The sequence below is a fragment of the Macrobrachium nipponense genome, chromosome 8, assembly GCF_015104395.2.
Source record: "Macrobrachium nipponense isolate FS-2020 chromosome 8, ASM1510439v2, whole genome shotgun sequence".
Taxonomy (NCBI): Eukaryota; Metazoa; Arthropoda; class Malacostraca; order Decapoda; family Palaemonidae; genus Macrobrachium; species Macrobrachium nipponense.
Window position 1 is genome coordinate 114,232,992 of NC_087203.1, and position 19,208 is coordinate 114,252,199.

The window sequence follows — 19,208 nt, forward strand, 5'->3', positions numbered from 1 at the left end:
GACAAAATTTTTTTACCAATGTGGCCTTATGCCAGGGAACACGCTTTGTGGATTTGGTTCAAGAGAAATTAATCTTTTTTTGTTGGGGGGGGGAAGGGTCCTTTCTTCCAGATGTTTCAGGCTCATGCAACCGAAACACTATGCACCTCTTATTCAGTGTGATTTAATTTTTTTTACAAAAGCTAACCACTCTTTTGGAAGGGTCCCTTCTTCCAGATGTTGCAGGCGCATGAAACCGAAACACTATGCATTATTACCGTAGATTTATTTCGTAAATTTAAGCATTTATTTTACAGAAAAACAGTGGCAAGCAGTTATAACACCTCTTATTCAGTGTGATTTCATTTGGTTTACAACAGCTAACCGCTTCTGAATTGTATAAATGAGTTAATAGGGGTTACAACATCAATTGGCACGCTGTAGCCATTACCTAACGTTCTTGGCAGGTGTGCTTTCGGCCCCCTAGCTGCAATCCCTTTCGTTCCTTTTACTGTGCCTTCTTTCATATTCTCTTCCATCTTACTTTCCACCCTCTCCTAACACTTGATTTGAGATTTTCCTCCTGTTACACCTTTCAAACCTTTTACTGTCAGTTTCCATTTCAGCGCTGAATGACCTCATATAGGTCCCAGTGCTTGGCCTTTGGCCTAAATTCTATTTTCAACTCGACTCAACCAGTATATATGCAGTAAATGTGCCTGACTGTTGTTGAACTTCTCAGTTCCAGAAGTTCTTTATTGCTCTCACCTTTTGGACTGTGAAACAGCCTCCTAAGGGACTTCGTGCAGTTGGAACTTCAGAAGTTCAAGCGAAAATGCAATGCATTCTTCTTCTTCCTAGCTTAAATCCATTTTTATATGGGGTCGCCATTGCAAATGAGTCGTCTCCATCGATTTCTGTCCTGTGCCTCGTTCTCATTTATACCTTTCAATTCCATATCTTCCCCTATACAATCACGCCATCTCTTTCTTGGTCTTCCCTTCCGAAAATGCAATGCATTATATTACCTTAATACTAATCTTCTTGCATTTTAATACATTTTTTTTATCGAGCTTTCCAGCGCTACCTTCGGCAATTTCAAGCGAGTGGTTTTGAATTTCCTAAGCATATAAGCTCAGGTTGGTCCGAGGGTCATTTTCTACTTGGCCATCGTTAAAAGTTTAAGTTTGGAAAAATGATAGAAAAAGACTTTTAATTTTGGATATCATTCAGTTGTTAATGTTCCGTTGAATTTTGGATATCATTCAGTTGTTAATGTTCCGTTGAATTTTGGATATCATTCAGTTGTTAATGTTCCGTTGAATTTTGGAAATCATTCAGTTGCTAATGTTCCGTTGAATTTTGGATATCATTCAGTTGTTAATGTTCTGTTGAATTTTGGATATCATTCAGTTGTTAATGTTCCGTTGAATTTTGGATATCATTCAGTTGTTAATGTTCCGTTGAATTTTGGATATCATTCAGTTGTTAATGTTCTGTTGAATTTTGGATATCATTCAGTTGTTAATGTTCTGTTGAATTTTGGATATCATTCAGTTGTTCCATGTTCTGTTTTTGAATTTTGATATCATTCAGTTTGTTAGTCTGTTGAATTTTGGATACATTCAGTGTTAATGTTCCGTTGAATTTTGGAATAATTCAGTCGCTATGTTTCCGTTGAATTTTGGATATCATTCAGTCGCTAATGTTCCGTTGAATTTTGGATATCATTCAGTCGCTAATGTTCCGTTGAATTTTGGATATCATTCAGTTGTTAATGTTCCGTTGAATTTCGGATATCATTCAGTTGTTGGTGTTCTGTTGACCTGAATGCCAGCTTTAATGTCTATCTTCCAGAATGATGACTTCCAATGTGATATTGTTATCTTGCTGTTGTAAAAGACCAATCAGTTATTTCCTTTCTTTAGCGTGACTGAGTTACTGTTATGATTTATGATTTTGTACTTTATGAATGGGGGAAAATTTAAGACAATGCTTTTGGAGAAATTTCATTATTTAATCGTAAGAGTTTATCTTATGACTTACTAAAAGGCAATGTGGCCCATGAATTTAGGTAAACCATCATGACTAAGCATTTATAGTTGTCATATCCCCAACATTTTTGTTGATTTTTTTCATCCCTTCTTAAGCATTGCATTTGCAATTTTCATACGTGCATGAATTTTAGATACGATTTTTCCCCTTGTTTAGCTTTTATAATTTTTTTTATAACTCATTTACAATTTCCATATGCCCCAAGTTTTAGATACTCCTTTTTTTTGTATCCTTCATATGTCCTAGAACTTTAGATGCTCATTTTTTATCCCTTCAGGTTTTTACACATTTTGGTTTATATTTATTAGTGTGTAAGTGTTTTTTTTTTTATTTTGACTTGTTTCTTCAGGTTTTTACATTTTGGTTTATATTTATTAGTGTGTAAGTGTTTTTTTTTTATTTTGACTTGTTTCTTCAGCTTTTTACATTTTGGTTTATATTTATTATTGGGTGTGTGTGTATCTTTATTTTATTTTAACTTGTTTACACATTTCACCAGATAATCAGATTCAGTGATCCTTTATCGATCTGGCAGAGAGGAGGAGGAGGAGGCGGAGGAGGAGGAGGAGGAGGGAGGAGGAGGAGGTCGTCGATTTGCTACAGGTCAGAAGGAAATATATATATATATATATATATATTTTTTTATATATATATATATATATATATATAAATGTGTGTATGTGTGTGTGTGGTTGTGTGGTGTTGTGTGTGTAGGGACGTTGCCCCTCGACGGAATATGCTTTTATGTTGGTTGCCATTGCTATTCATTACTCATTGTGTGGATACCGCCGCCGCCGCTGCTTGTCACAATAGGGGTCTCGAGAGCATGAATCTTTTCTCTCTCTCTCTCTCTCTCTCTCTCTCTAGGGAAGGCTTGCCTAGTGGGTGGGGTGTTAGGGTTGTGACCCCAGCTGCTAACAGACCAATTCGCAGGGTTTGCATTTCTCTCTCTCTCTCTCTCTCTCTCTCTCTCTCTCTCTCTCTCTCTCTCACTCTTGCACTGGGTGCATTGGTTTTTGTTTTAAATCTTCCAGTATTTAAATTTAAATTAAATATTTTTTAAGTGATTGTAAGTGCTCTCTCTCTCTCTCTCTCTCTCTCTCTCTCTCTCTCTCTCGGTCTCTCTCTCTCTCTTCTTTCGCAAGTCTATTTTTTGTCTTTTTATAATCCAGTAAGATATTTTATTATTTAGTTTGTCTTTTTATATGATATTAATTTAGTTTGTCTTTTTATATGGTGATTGTATGGAGAGACTGTCCTGGAAAGCTGGAATGGCCCCCATCTCTTCCATGTCCCCTTCCTCCCTCTCCACCACCCCCCCCCATCGCTCCTTCCATTCCCGATGGCGTGCGTATGAGCCGTTTGACGAGGACCCTGTCTGTTGCTTTCTCAAACTCCCCACCAGAGATCACACATCTGGGTCTCCTCCCCCCCCTGCCCCGCCCCCCCCCACCCCACAGACAGACAGACACACACAGACACACACACAAGACACTTATGCAAACCAACGGTCCCATTTTTCTTGATTGAGTCACTGCAGTAAATCAAAGAGGGTTGCTTTTCTGGAGTTGATTGGGAAATGATAATGGTGGGGATGGGGGTGAAGGAAGGAGGAGGAATGAAGGGGGGGGGGGGGGGAGGAGGAGGATGAAATGAAGTGGGCTGTGTGGTCAAGGAGTTCTGATTGCATTTCATTGCATCTACAAATCTGCAGAGACTCTGAGGACATAGGAGACTGAAAGAATCGAAGGCCAAGTAAACAAAACTTGTCATGGGGAGCGAAGGGACATCTTCGAACATGTTTGTGTCCAGGTTGTTGTTTATCTCTCATTTTAGGGAGGCAAGAGGGGACCAGAGAGAGAGAGAGAGAGAGAGAGAGCGTGTCAAGGTAAGATGTAGGATGTAGATCCTACGGCGATCCTTTCTCAGGAGGGGGTTCTCGAAGGCTTTTATGAGTCCTTTCCAAGAAAAATCCATCGGGTCTCAACACTTCCCAAGAATGAACTTTTTTTATCCAGTTATTAGGTAAAATCATTCACGAGTAAATAAAATATTTCTGTTTTGGATAAATAACTTGTGGGCAAAGAATATTAATTTAAAAATATTGAAATAAAACTTTTAAAATTATTCGTGAGCAAATAAAATGTTACATTCTGTTTTGGAAAAATAACTTGTGGGCAAAGAATAATATTCATTTAAAAACGCTGAAATAAAACTTAATTTATAAAAGTTCCCGAGGAGGAGGAATCACCTTCAGTAGTATGTACTTTCATTTATTTATGAATATATTGGCACGTATGTATGTATATATATATATATATATATATATATATATATATATATATATATATATATATACATATATATATATATATATATATATATATATATATACATACAATTATAAAAATGTACAAATTGAAATGTTATGAATACAGCAATCCTGTCAATTAGAAAATTAATCTATCTTCCTGCACTGAAACTGTAAAAGCTAAAAAAAAAAAGAAAAAAAAAATGGAATCACAGTATTAAGGGGGAGGGGAGGAGGAGGGGAAAAGGATTCTTGTTCGTCTCATCATCTCAAGAGAAGCCTGGGACTTAGCACCAAGACACGAAATTTTAGATTGGTCTCTGGAGAACCCCTGTTCTCGACTTTCTCTACAAAACAGGCGAGGCAAAAAGAGTACAATAAACGGTAGTAGAAAGTAGTCCTAAAGAACTGTCGTTGTTCCAAGTTTTTGAATCTTCGTATATAACAAAATTAAAAGACCTTCAGCTTGTAAATCCAAAACTTCAGTGGGCTAGAATGTCTAATTGGCAAAAATAAATGAGGGTGATTTTTAAATACAAAACTTCAGTGGGATAGAATGTCTAATTGACAAAAATAAATAGGGGTAATTTTTAAATCCAAAATTTCAGTGGGCTAGAATGTCAATTGGCAAATATAAATAAGGGTAACTTTTAAATCCAAAACTTCAGTGGGCTAGAATGTTTAATTGGCAAAAAAAAAAAAAAAAAAAAAAAAAAAAGAAAAAAAAAGTGGTAATTTTTAATTCCAAAACTTAAGTGGGCTACAATGTCTAATTGGTAAAAATAAATAAGGGCAACTTTTAAATCCAGAACATTAGTGGGCCAAAATGTCTTAATTAGCAAAAATAAATGAGGGCAACTTTTAAATCCAAAACTTAAGTGGGCTAGAATGTCTTAATTGATAATAAATAAATGAAGGCAACTTTTAAATCCAAAACTTAAGTGGGCTAGAATGTCTTAATTGATAATAAATAAATGAAGGCAACTTTTAAATCCAAAACTTCAGTGGCCAGAATGTCTAACTGGCGAGAATAAATGAGAGTACATAATTAGATTAAATAATGCCACATTATTAACATAAATGGTTATAAATTGTACATATGGCAATTATAAGGAATGTCATGTGAAACTAGATCTAAAAGTCCATTGGAATTTTATGAGAAACAGTTCTATACATGTACAGTGGAGAGAGAGAGAGAGAGAGAGAGAGAGAGAGAGAGAGAGAGAGAGAGAGAGAGAGAGAGACTACTGGCACTAGATACCGCGACCACGTAGCACATCAAAAGGCTGTGGATGCCAACCATTTGTAAACAATCACATCGCTAGTTATTCTTGCTGTAAGAACACAAGGTAGTAGCTGAAGTTTATTGCTGAAATAGTAAATGGCCCAACCAGATCCCTCCTATACCAATCAGGCTGTCTTCCTACGGTTATATATAGATCATAGTGTTGATACAAAAAGGTAAACATTACTATGAATGCTTTTTGTTGGGATGATATTGGTCTGGAAAGATGCTGATACCAATGAAGGAAATTTTAAATGTCAATATTCATTAAAGAAATGCGAAATACGAAATTAGCACCATTATCTCTGTATGTACTGAAAGTGTTATCGACTGTTAACTATATAGCTGTTGAGGATAATGAAGAGTATTTTAGCGTGGTATTGTGAAAAGTTTAGAGGTAAAGGTTAACACTTACTCTCAATTATTGAAGTGTGTAAGAAAGGGGTCTCACTTCACAAAGCAATCATGAGGTTCTAGTTCGGTGTGAGAAACTTTTAATTAGTAATGCTAGTTATCTACTGAGTACATCAATTACTTATTTTGCACTTTAACTTATATAATTTTTTATTTTTATTTAATGAGCTTTGTTGTATTTATACCATGTAAATCAATTAACTAATCTTTCTTTATTTCCTTTTACCTCCTCTTATTTCTTTTCCTGATGAACACCATATTCTTTGGAAGCTTGAATTTCAAGTCAGTGGCCCTTTAGTTGGCTTATTTCATATGAACTAGTTTTTATCTCTGAATAATATAATAGATATTATAAAATAATAATAACAATAATAATAATATAATAATAATAATAATAATAATAATAATATTGCAGAAATTTGAAGATTTTATGAAAAAATCAAACGACGTTTAAAGCTTACAGGCCGCTGTACTTGCCGATACGTGTGATGTAATTTATTTATCTGTATTTCCTGTTACCATCTGTAACCTCTTTCAATTGAACACCCATAATATATTCTTTGGAAGCTAGGATTTCAAGTCAGTGACCCCTGTATATACTTGCTCATAAGGATAGGGCATAATCTTCGTAATAATCTAATAATAATAATATAATAATAAAATAATAATAATCAATAATAATAACCCCAAAGGAACTCATAATCAAATGAGACAATTAAAAGATGGGGAAGGTAAATTCCACAATAAAAGAATGCGTGTCTGGTTTTGTTATTTAACATATCTCAAACATATATTTTAGTTATATATTTTAAATAACAAAATCGAAGAGATATACTACTGTGGATTTACTTTCATAATAATAATAATAATAAAATAATTAACTTATCATTTCGCTTGCCTTTTGCGTGTCTCAGATTTCTGAGGTAAAACGACCACGATCCAAAAAATATTGATTACAGCTTCAAAATGCTGTACACAGATAAAATATAGATGTCAGGAGGAGTCTTGCCGAGTTTCCTCCATTGTCTGAGTGAGTCGGGGCAGGCAATGTAATGAAGACATTCTTTTTTTTTCTTTTACATCGCGTTTGTGACCCTCCTACGAAGTTGGTAAATGGTAAATAGATGGGACACAATGGCTTGTTCTCAGTTTTTTTCTTTCTTTTTCGATGGGGCTGAGGAGTAGGGGAGACCACCTATATATATAGTTTATCATGTACTCTGGTTTGAGATTGCTTGTGGAAGGAGTGTAATAAGGAGAGAGAGAGAGAGAGAGAGAGAGAGAGAGAGAGAGAGATTGAGATTTTATCCAGATTTTATTTTTGGAGTGTCGGCTAACATGTTTTTTTTCTTTCCTGTAGAACATTCCATGGATAAGTTTTTATAAATTGCAGTGTCCAAAAACTATTATACATTATTTTATTATTATTATTATTATTATTATTATTATTTAATGCATGACCTCACTGGTGTACTTAGCCATGGACCGTATTTATCAGTAATTTTTTATGGAATGTATTCAACTATGGCTCTCAGAAGTAAAGCATGGCCCCTGGTTTTAGCGTTCTCTCTCTCTCTCTCTCTCTCTCTCTCTCTCTCTCTCTCTACACACACGCACATTCCGATGATTTATTTTTCTTAATCGTAAGGAAAAAATGCAAGTTTCTATAATTTCCAAAATCAAGGTTTTTACATATATAAGAAGTATTTACAAATAAAAATATACAGTTTTTTTCTGTGTAGGATAGAAACCTCTTACATTTACTCGTTTTTTAAAAGTAAAATATCGAGAAAATAAAACTGGGAAAAGTCGAAACATATTGACACGGAATTCATCAGTTTCATTCAGTTTAAATGAGCCTGAAATTTGTTGATGGCTTTATTTAATTTTTTTTGGACGATGTCAAAATCAGCCACCAAATAAAATGCACATTTCTGATGTTGATTAATTAGAGTGGTTCCAGGAAGCGTGTTCCCCTTCTCGGTGGCTCGTGTCTCCATCTACAGTTTTCGGGGCAAATCCATGGGAAGAGACTCTTGCCATATTCAGTGGCGGTAAAAGACTGAGTTCCTTTGATGATTCTCGAAGGACTTATGGAATGATAATCGATATTTTTAATGAAGAAAAAAAAGTAGGATTGAAAAGTATATCTGAGGATTACTTGCAGAAACCATCACCATCCTTCCAGGACCAAAAAAGAACCCATAAATATGGGTGGAAGGGGGAAACAGAAGAATGGGGAATAAATTTGCTGGGGTTTGGTCCATCTCTCCTCCCCCCCTCCCCTATACACCCTTCCCTTCCCCCTTTCTTTCTTTCTCTTTCTCTCTCTCTCCCTCCTCCCTCCCTTTCTCTATAGTGTGGGAGGAAAAGACCGTTCCATAGCCCAAGTTCTTAATCTCTCCCTTTGCCCTCTTTTCTCATCGACGCTTTTCTCCCCCTTTCATGTATCCCCCCCTCCTCCTCCCTTCCCCCCCTTCCCTAGTTACCCAGCCCCTTACCCTTTAGCCCCACCCTCTCTCAACCCCCCTCCTTATCCCCCACCCCTTCACCATTACTCTCCCAATGTAGTTTGGATGAGTTTATTTCTTTGTCTGTACTCTGACTTGTTTTTAATTATATCAGTTATATCAGCTATATGAATTATTCCAATTATATGAGTTATGTAATTATTTTTTAAGTGAAAGATCTCAAGGACTGTTTTTGTTCATCAAGGATTACGAAATGTTCTATTTTTTAATTATATTTCCGTGGTATTTTCCGATATGTCGCAACTTAAATGCTATCTGCATCGTGTAGCATTATTTTCGTTCATCATTGTGTTATTAAATGTAAAATCCATGAAAATCATTTTGTCTAATGCTTATATGTATACATATATTGTTTAATTGTCTTATGTTGTATTGTACAATCATTTGTCAAACTCTCAGGTTCTTACATTTTTTAAAAGAACTAGTTCTCTCAAATTCTTTTAATTTTTGAAAATAACTAGAGCTCTCAAGTTTCTTTAATTTTTTAAAATACCTAGTGGCCTAGTTATTTTCAAATCTGATATATGCCATGGTTAAGATTAATTGGAAAAATACGTTAAGTAGGTGATTGTGAAAGTTCTCGCATTAAAATTTGGTAGTGGAGTTTAATAAAAAAAAAAAAACTAAAAAAAACACTTGGATTCGAGTATATTTGAAAGTTTTGGCAATTATGAACCTAATTGCTGTCCTCAATTAACAAAATGTTTTTCTTCATCCTTAAATTAGGTAAACGGAAGTTCCAAGCTCGTTTTCAGGTTTAATACCATTCGTCTTCCACATTCACCAAAGATGGAATCGAATAGATAATAAAACGGAAAAAAAGAGAGAGAGAGAAAAGAAGTAGAATCTGATGACTGAGCTCTATGCACGTCCCCTAGGTCAGTCTATGCACACGTCGGGGGCTTTTAGGGAGAGAGCGAGCTGATTGGCCCATCGGGGTCACGTGACCACCCCTTGATAATAGCGAAGTGCAGTAGGCCTTGGTTGTAGTGTAGGCCTATCAGTACGACCATCATCTGTCGCCCGAACGCTGTCATGAGCGCTTATTTCGCCGACACCCCGACTTCGCCCGGTTGGAATGCCTCTTCCCAGGGGCAGTGCGCCTATCTGGAGGGCACCAAGTACCCGGGAAGCTACGCGGAGAATACCCAGGCCTACCAGCAGTATAACTCTATGCAGGGGTTTCGCTTTTACTCCTCGTACCCGAATTACTATGACCAGAAGACCTCGACGACGACCTCCTCCTCCTCCAATTCCTACGACCAGACAGCACTGACCTGCCCCTCCGCCTACGACACCCACCACCACTATTACGACGCCCTCGCGACGACGCTGCACGACCAGACCTCTGCCTTATCGTCGCCGCCCTTCTCAGTGCCCTCTCACCCAGCAGTGCCTTTGTCGAGAACGCCGCCCGTGAACAGTGACTTCGTCGTGTCGTCGAAGATAAACGCTTACAATAACAGTGATATTATTCCTTCGTCGGGAGTGACCTCTCCTGCGGCGGGGGCGGGGGCAGCGCCTCCTCCTGCAGGAGCGCCCTGTGCTTTCAGTTCGCCCGATACCTTCAACCTGACTTACTCAGGGACTACGGACGCCCTCATGCAGCCTTATACCTCGAAGACTCAGTCTCCCTCGCAGTTTTACCAGTGGGTGAAGGCCTACCCAGCAGGTTAGTTTTGCCCTTTTTTTAAGTTTCTTTTTAAAGTTGGACCTTTGTAAGTTTAATTGTTACTTTTACCTTTTCAAGTTTTACCTTTCCTAGTTTTACCTTATCAAGTTTTACCCATTGTAACTTTTACCCTCTCAAGTTTGACCTCTTTAATTGTTTACTTTTACCTTTTCAAGTTTTACCTCTTTAATTGTTACTTTTACTTTTTCAAAGTTCTGCCCATAGTTATTTTTACCCTCTGAAATTTGACTTCTTTAATTGTTACTGTAACCATTTCAAGTTTTACCTCTCGTTACATTTACCCTGTCAAGTTTGACCTCTTTAGTTGTTACTTTTACCTTTTCAAGTTTTACCTCTGTAATTGTTACTTTTACCTTCTCACGTTTGACCTCTTTCATTGTTACTTTTACCTTCTCAATCTTTACCTCTTTAATTCTTACTTTTACCTAATTACAGTTCTACCATTGTTACTTTTACCTTCTCAAGTTTTACCTATTGAACCTCTACCTTTCAAAGTATCCCTCATTAAGGTTTGTTCAACTTAAGTTTCACCTTTTCAAGTTTTACCTATTTAAGCTCGATCTGTTGAAGTTTGACCTACTTTAAGTTTTGCCATTTTTAAGTCCTCTTCGCCACAGATGTTTGAATATTTTATGTTTGCCTACAAGGTCTTTCAGAAAATTATACGGATCGATTTCAGTTACTTTATAAGTTTCAGTTACTTTGTGGATGGTATGTAGACCAAGGAAGAGCAGAGATAAGTTTGATTAGAATGATGAACCATTTTTCGGAGTAATTAATGTCCCAGCCATATAGACATTAAAACTGTACGCGGGACACCGTAGATTTGTCAGTAAGATTGATAATTATCTATGCCAGTGGTCTGACGGTGATTATCTGTCCTAGATATGTATGATAAATATAAATACCTGCGAATTAAGTGAGTAATTAAAGATGTGCGCTGTTTAGGAATGAAATTGTGGTTTTTTTGTTTTTTGCGAAGGGATAGGTTTTGAAAACGTGAATGGTTCTCTCTCTCTCTCTCTCTCTCTCTCTCTCTCTCTCTCTCATATATAGGTTTATTGTAGATTAAAACCTGACTTATAAAACGTTTAATGTTGTTGTTATTGACTACTCGGCAAAATAATAAATAATAAAGTATTTTCCTAAAGGGTCTTATACAGTCAACTCGTCCTAAATTCACCAAAGTATATGTAACTGTTTAACATACAGAAAGAAGCAGATGTAGTGGTTCTGTCAATACGATAGAGAACGGAATGGTCGTAGAGGGGGAGAAGTTGGAATGGGGGTGGAGGGGAGTTGGGGGGAGGATTAGGGTCCCGGAAAGGGGATGGGGTGTAATAGACGGGTGTTCGTGGGTTCAGGGGTAACTTACAGATGCTCACCAGCTGAGATGACGATGGTGTTGTTGGGAGCCGTTTCAAAGGCAAATCCCGTCTACTACTACTACCACTACTACTAGTGCTGCTGTTTACAATGACAGTTTTGTGGCAGGAGGGGCCCCAAGAGCATGGGCCCCCAAATTACGGGGTGATTCTCATACATTTGCTTCGACACGATGCCAAATACTTCAGGTGTTTTAGCGTAGATGGTCAGACTTTGTTGATATCAAAGAGGGGGTTAGAAAATAGGGCTGCTGACTTCTTTTTTTTTTTTTTTTGCTTTTGGGTCACTGGTGACCTTTTTTTTAAAACGATTGATTGGTCGATAGGGGAAGGGGATTGCATTATATTTTATGTACATTGTTTTGCCGGGTAGAATATGTTATTGTAGTCACTTAATCGCAATAGGTATAGTGGTTCTTATAGAGAGAGGAAAAAACATTTTTTATTATTGTAATGGGTTTCTGAGAAAATAATGATAATAGTGATGAGGATGATGACTGATAATGTTAAAAATGCATTAAGTAATGAAGGATCATTGACAACAGAAGATTACTTCCTCAAAAAATGGGAAATCTCAGTGTGGTAATATTTGACACACTCAGAGGGTCAGGTCAGACAACTAATGTTGGACTAGTTTTGTGTTGGTTGGGATTTTTTTTTATCATTAATATTCCTGTTATATTTCCTGTATACATTTACTCTTTTTGTGATCCTCCAAGTGTGTTGATTTTGAAATGAGGTATTTCTGGTTTTTTAGAACTCACTTTACAGGACATTTTTATATCAGTTGTCATGGTACTGTCAATTCTCATTTTGCACCGAGTGCAGAATTCAGAACCAATTTATAAGTTGGGTTGTTCAGGTGTTCCGAATAACATCCTCATGCGTTTCATAGGACTTACGGTGGTGGGGGGGGTGGCGGGGGGCGTTGTTGGTTAGGTGTCAGCTGGGTGTAACTAGGTTGGTGGGCAGGTCGGTAAGGTTATAATGAGGTAAATTAGCATATCTGGCATACTTTCGGGACCCATTTTTCTAGACGGTTAAATTGCCAGTTGTAGCTGTCAGTTGGATTATTCTAAGACATTTTCCATTGCTGTAAAGACCGTATACGTCTGTATGTTGAACGTGGTGTGATGAATACATTTTTTAAGATTAGGAGAAGACGTTTAAGAGTAGTTCTAGTTAGTCTCGAAGACACGTGAGAAGGGTACGGTTTTTTTTATATTTCCTGTAAGAGATCAAGGAATCATGGTTGATTTATGATAATTCTCGTAATGTAAATTTAACTTCTGTTACTGAATAGCAAGATCATATTTTAAGCAATTAGGTAAAATTAACTCTCTCTCTCTCTCTCTCTCTCTCTCTCTCTCTCTCTCTCTCTCTCTCTCTCTCTCTCTCTCTCTCTGACACAACTGCAATACTTTCCAAACTTGAAATGATCAGTTTTAAAAATTAATATTTGCTGGCAATGATTGATTGATTGTGACTCTCTCTCTCTTCTCTCTCTCTCTCTCTCTCTCTCTCTCTCTCTCGAATAAGCCTAAGCCTCGTTACTTCTATGAAGCTGCGAGTTATCATTTTTGTACATTATTTATTTATTGATAGTCAAGGCCAATGAATAAGTTAGCAGGCTCATTTCAGATATAAGTATTCACTTGCAAACACAGGATTCTCACGTTAGAATTCCCAGCCATATTCAAGTGTTTCTTCACTGTTTTTGTATCCCAATGATTTCCTTGTACCTACCCAGGGCTATACAGGAGTCATCCAGGTGTTTATGAAATACACGAGACCTGTTTTGGCACCAGGTCATCAAATTTGTCTGGGGTTAATATTTAAAGTCTTTTATTTTGGTTTGTTTTAAAATATTAGTGGTTCCAGCCCCTGTAAAACTTTGGAGGGGGAATCAGTTTGATAGTGAAACTCGTGGATTTTAGAAATTCCTTTTATATTTTAATAATTTTTTAAAATTATATATTTTTTTGTTTATGAAAAAAGGTGGTCAATAGAAATTCCTTTTATATATTAATCATCTTTTCAATTTTTTATGTAAAAGCTGTTTGTCAGTATTCTGCCTACGTCTGTATATTGACAATTTTACATCACTAGGTTAAAGACAGATATTTGGTCGTCTATTGCAAAACTTGTTTCCAACCTCAGAGGCCCCTGTAAAGTATGCGGATGTAATTAAGAAAGAAGCAGTATAAGTTATGATCTTATTAATACAAGCTGCCCAATTTGTCAATTTTTCATGCGTAGATCAATGACCTATGTTTTTTTCTGCATATTGTTAAAAACTCCCTTTTCCAACCACAGGTCAATGACATGGTTTTTCTGCATAATGATAAAAACTCCCTTTTTCAACCACAGGTCAATGACATGGTTTTTCTGCATAATGCTGAAAACTCCCTTTTCCAACCACAGGTCAATGACATGGTTTTTTTTGCATAATGATAAAAACTCCCTTTTCCAACCACAGGTCAATGACATGGTTTTTCTGCATAATGATAAAAACTCCCTTTTCCAACCACAGGTCAATGACATGGTTTTTCTGCATAATGCTAAAAACTCCCTTTTCCAACCACAGGTCAATGACATGGTTTTTCTGCATAATGCTAAAAACTCCCTTTCCCAACCACTGGTCAATGACATGGTTTTTCTGTATATTGCTAAAAACTCCTTTCCAACCACATTTCAATGTCATGGTTTTTCTGCATATTGCTAAAAACTCCCTTTCCCAACCACAGGTCAGGAATCGGCGGCAGGTCCCAAACGAACGCGCCAGACCTACACCCGATTTCAGACCCTGGAACTGGAGAAGGAGTTCCACCTGAACCGCTATCTCACCCGCCGGAGGAGGATCGAGATCGCCCACAGCCTGGCGCTGACGGAGCGCCAGATCAAGATCTGGTTCCAGAACCGGAGGATGAAGGCGAAGAAGGAGACGAAGGTAGGCAGCGAGGGAACAGAGGAGGCGAGCGAAGTTCCGGAGCAGAAGGTCGTGTTGCCGACGAACGTTTCGACAGCCACTATTGAACACGTCTTCACTCAAGATATAAAGCCATTGATAGCTACTTGAAAATAATTAACTTTTCCAAGTGCCCGTTATATATGTATGTATGTATGTACGTATGCGTGCAATATATACGTTATATATATATATATATATATATATATATATATATATCTATATATATATATATATATATATATATATATATATATATATATATATATATATATATAATATATATCAAAATGTATGTTTATAGACCAATTATTAACCCCTTGTTGACATTTTTTTAACGCAAGGGTATATAGCTGATTTATTTATATATACAAGTAAACAAGTTATTAATAAAAATATTGGTACATTCCCCTGGAAATCTTATTATTACTATACATATTAGATGTGCAATATTGTTCAGAGCATTTTACATAACACATGAGGAACTTTTTTTTATGTAGTTCTGTTATATTCTCTCTGAATCTGAAACGGAACTGCAGTTTTGTATTTATGTATCATATAATAATATGAAAGTACTACCTGTGTGTACTTCCGTATGGTTATACGAGGCGTATTTACTTCACTCTGTTGGAAAATGCCTCTATATATATATATATATATATTATTCTCTATTCTTGAGAATGACTGTACTATGCTCTGTCCCTTTTAAGTGTTTTGAGAATCTTTTTTTATGTATTTTGTTATATGCAACCCATTGATTATGTTTTACTGGTATCTGGTATTTCATTGGTAAATCCCTGTAGCACAATGTCACTAATGCTTCGTTGGTCATTTCAAACCTAATGTCATTTCAAACTTAATGTCATTTCAAACTTTTTCAAACTTAATACATACCCATTCTGATCTATGACAATTATTCAGGTTATTCATGTCATTTGCAGCGCATTGATTATGTTTTCTACACCATTTAAAAAAATCATGATATAATAATAAAAAGATAATGGCTCTTCATACTTGCTTATCACATTCAGTATTTATAAAAAAATCGCAGACTTTTAATAAGTATCTTATCACCTCCAGTATTTGTAAAAGATAATATCGGAGGCTTCTAATTAACTTGATCACCTCCATTAAATGTAAAAGAAAACTAGAAAGAATTTTGATTAAAGTTTCTTATCACCTATATACAGTATTTGAAAAAAAAATAAATTAGAATCACTGTTTTTTTATTTATTTTCATATTTTTGTTTTGTTTATTAGCACATTTTCCCTCTCTCTCTCTCTCTCTCTCTCTCATCTCTCATCATCTCTCTCTCTCGTCGTCTCTCTCTCTCTGCCAGGTTGTCCACTTTTTTCAGAATATATCATTTCTCTTTCGCGCTGTCTGCCACTTCACTTTTTCAGATTTCATTCTCTCTCTCTCTCTCTCTCTCTCTGCCAGTTGTCACTGTTCACTTTTCAGAATCTATCAGATTCTCTCTCTCTCTCTCTCTCTCTCTCTCTCTCTCTCTCTCTCTCTCTCTCTGTCAGCTGTCACTTATCACTCTTCAGGATATATCTGATTCTCTCTCTCTCTCTCTCTCTCTGCCAGTTGTCACTTTTCAGAATTATCAGATTCTCTTTCGCTCTCTCTGCCACTTCACTTTTCAGATTTCAAATTCTCTCTCTCTCTCTCTCTCTCTCTCTCTCTCTCTCTCAAGTTGTTCTCTCTCTCTATGTCATTTTCGGATCTCTCTCTCTCGTCTCTCTCTCTTACACTACTCCTCTCCACTTCTCTTTTCTGCCACTCTCTCTCTCCTCTCTCTCTCTCCTCTCTCTCTCTCTCTCTCTCTGTGCTAGTTGTCACTTTTCTGAATATATCAGATTCTCTCTCTCTCTCTCTCTCTCTCTCTCTCTCTCTCTCTCTCTCTCTCTCTCTCTCTCTCTCTCTGCCTGACAATAACATCTGCTGTCGATGGTGTCTGTCGGACCATAAAAGTTCCTTCCCAATAGTCCGGCCATTCATTATTTTTCAATTAAGGACCTCCGACTTAAATGCTTCAGGACGCTGGGTACGAGCCAGGCATGTAAATGGTGTGTAGGCCAGGGCAATAAATGGATTCCAGGACCCTTAGGCTGTTGTAAAATTAATTTTCTGGTAGGCTTTTGGGGCCTCTTGTATCTCCCAGTGAGCTAGTAGATTTGTGGCGCCTGTAGTGGAAACATTGTCCTGTCACGGAGAGAGAGAGAGAGAGAGAGGGAGTGAGTCAGAATTGAGACTTGTGAGTATTGCAGTTACAGGTATCGTTTGGTGTGAATTATTGGAAAGTATCGTAAAGCTGTAGATAATTTTTTTTTTATTTAGTACTGATTGTGCGATTTGTTAGGATGTATCGTAAATTGAAGGTAAATTGGTGTGTCTGCTAAATTTTAGATAGAATAGGTACTAGTGATATCAGTGAATTTTTTTTTTATTTCCAAAACATTTTTCAAAACCATTCAATACCTCAGAAAAATCACATCGCCTCTGTTAGTTTCTTAAGTTGTATACGGAAAGTTTTCACTTTACAAAAATTACTGTTAATTTTGAAATTGTCAAAATCAATTTGATTCCGTGGCGCGCGCGCACAAAAAAAAAAAAAAAAAAAAAAAAAGTTTGCTACAACAGCCTTACAGCCATTTCCAAAATTGTAAGTCAGGTGATAATAGTAAATTTAACTGATTCCAAGAAGCAATGCTTAAGCTTGGCATATCTGTTACTGTGTAAAATTAGTTTCTTTCAGTTTAGGATAGGTGGTATTGTTGAAACATGTAAGAGGAATCCTTATAAATATTTAAGAATTGATTCATGACTAGATGACCGAAAAGAGGAACAAGAGTTTGGTCAATTCATTTTGCAATTTTACGATGAAAATTATAAAAATTAACGCCTTGATGTGAAAAGGAAAGTATGTATTTGGCTCGTTCTGGTACAGTACGGTAAATGCTCTCTCTCTCTCTCTCTCTCTCTCTCTCTCTCTCTCTCTCTCTCTCTCTCTCTCTCTCTCTTATATTTTAACTGGAAGGTGAATACAATAGCTACAATAATTCAGTTATAAGAATGGAAGTATAGAACTACATGTTTTGTGAAGCATTTTACATAGTTATTTCTTTTTAACGCCTCCACCCTTGTTAAAGAGAGAATAAGTGATAACGATTATCTGTAACCTTAATATTGTTCGAATTACTGATGCCACGAAATTTATTGTAGTTTCCAATAAATCAAACTGTTAAAAAGACTTGCAGGAAATTCCATGTGTCAATAGGAGACAGCCTTGGGTATGCCATTTGTTTGTTTTTGTTTTTCGATAGTGATATATCACAAACAAATGCTTTACTTGTTTGCGCTTACTAATACCATAAAATTTATTGTATGTAGTTTCCAATAAATCAAACTGTTAAATGATCGCAGGAAATTTCATGTGTCAATAGGAGACAGGAGTCAGCCTTGGGTATGCCAATTTTTTTTTTTTATTTATTTTTTTTTTTTCGACAGGGATTCGTCACAAATACCTTATTTATTTGCGCTTATTAATGCCATGAATTTTGTTGTTTCCAATAAATCAAACTGTTAGAACTGCAGGAATTTCTTGTATCAATAGGAGACAGCAGTCAGCCTTGGGTATGCAATTTTTTTTTTTTTTTTCGACAAAGATACATTACAAATACCTCATTTGTTTACGCAGTGACGCACTACAATTTTTTGCTCTCTCAACTGCTTGTAAGTGATTCGTGTAACTCCTCGCAATGTGGTTCATGTCAATATACACCACTTTTTTTATGCAAAAATTCCAAATGGAGTTTACTTTTCTACCTCATATTTTATAAGACTGTCTGTTCTGGTGTTATCTAAGTGGGTGACAGTACTGAAACGACTGTTGCATATATATTCTCATGGTTGTGCTTATATTTACATTGATATTTTTGTATGTATATATCCTATTAAAGATATGACACCGCGAATGGTTTTTTTAAAACTCCTGTCGAAGTTTTTTTTTTTAAGTTTTATTTAACATTAATTATTTCTGTTAAAGGAAAGCTTTATGTCCAGAATCAGCATTAATTTTTTTAAAACTCCTGTCAAAGTTTTTTTGTAGTTTTATTTAACATTAAATATTTGTGTTTAAGGAAAGCTTTATTGTCCAGAATCAGCATTTATTTTAAACTCTTGTCAATGTTTTTTGAAGTTTTATTAACATTAAATATTTGTGTTAAAGGAAAGCTTTATTCGCATTGACCAGAATCAGCATACTTGCAAGTCATGGCTTATTATCTTCTACCTTAAAACTGTTATGATTTGAAGAAAAGCCAATTACAACGATTAATTAAAATGTCAATTCGAATCACTCTTACCTTACTTGTAACCGGACGGAAATTTACGCTCATTGTAATTATTATGAGTGTCATTGTAAGTGCAACAACGCCGCTTGAAGTCCCGTCTTCTTTTTATTTTATAATCCACCCTTTTTTTTAATAAATTCAATTAAACAACTCACCCTAAGTCACTTTATTTTTTTATAATTGGATCTCATGCGGTGCAATGTAGCCATTACTTAAGGTTCTTTGCAG

At 36.1% G+C, this 19,208-nt stretch overlaps 1 protein-coding gene across 1 annotated transcript in view; it reads left to right on the plus strand.

Moving 5' to 3' along the window:
• Positions 1-14,796, plus strand: part of LOC135223323 (homeobox protein Hox-A5-like) — a 59,470-nt gene extending 44,674 nt beyond the window's left edge. Inside the window, exons 2-3 of the mRNA XM_064261787.1 lie at positions 9,302-10,247; positions 14,401-14,796. Of these exons, the coding sequence (XP_064117857.1) occupies positions 9,611-10,247; positions 14,401-14,732 (969 nt within the window). The 5' untranslated portion in view covers positions 9,302-9,610 and the 3' untranslated portion in view covers positions 14,733-14,796. The remainder of the gene's footprint in view (positions 1-9,301; positions 10,248-14,400) is intronic.
• The last annotated feature ends 4,412 nt before the right edge of the window (positions 14,797-19,208 follow it).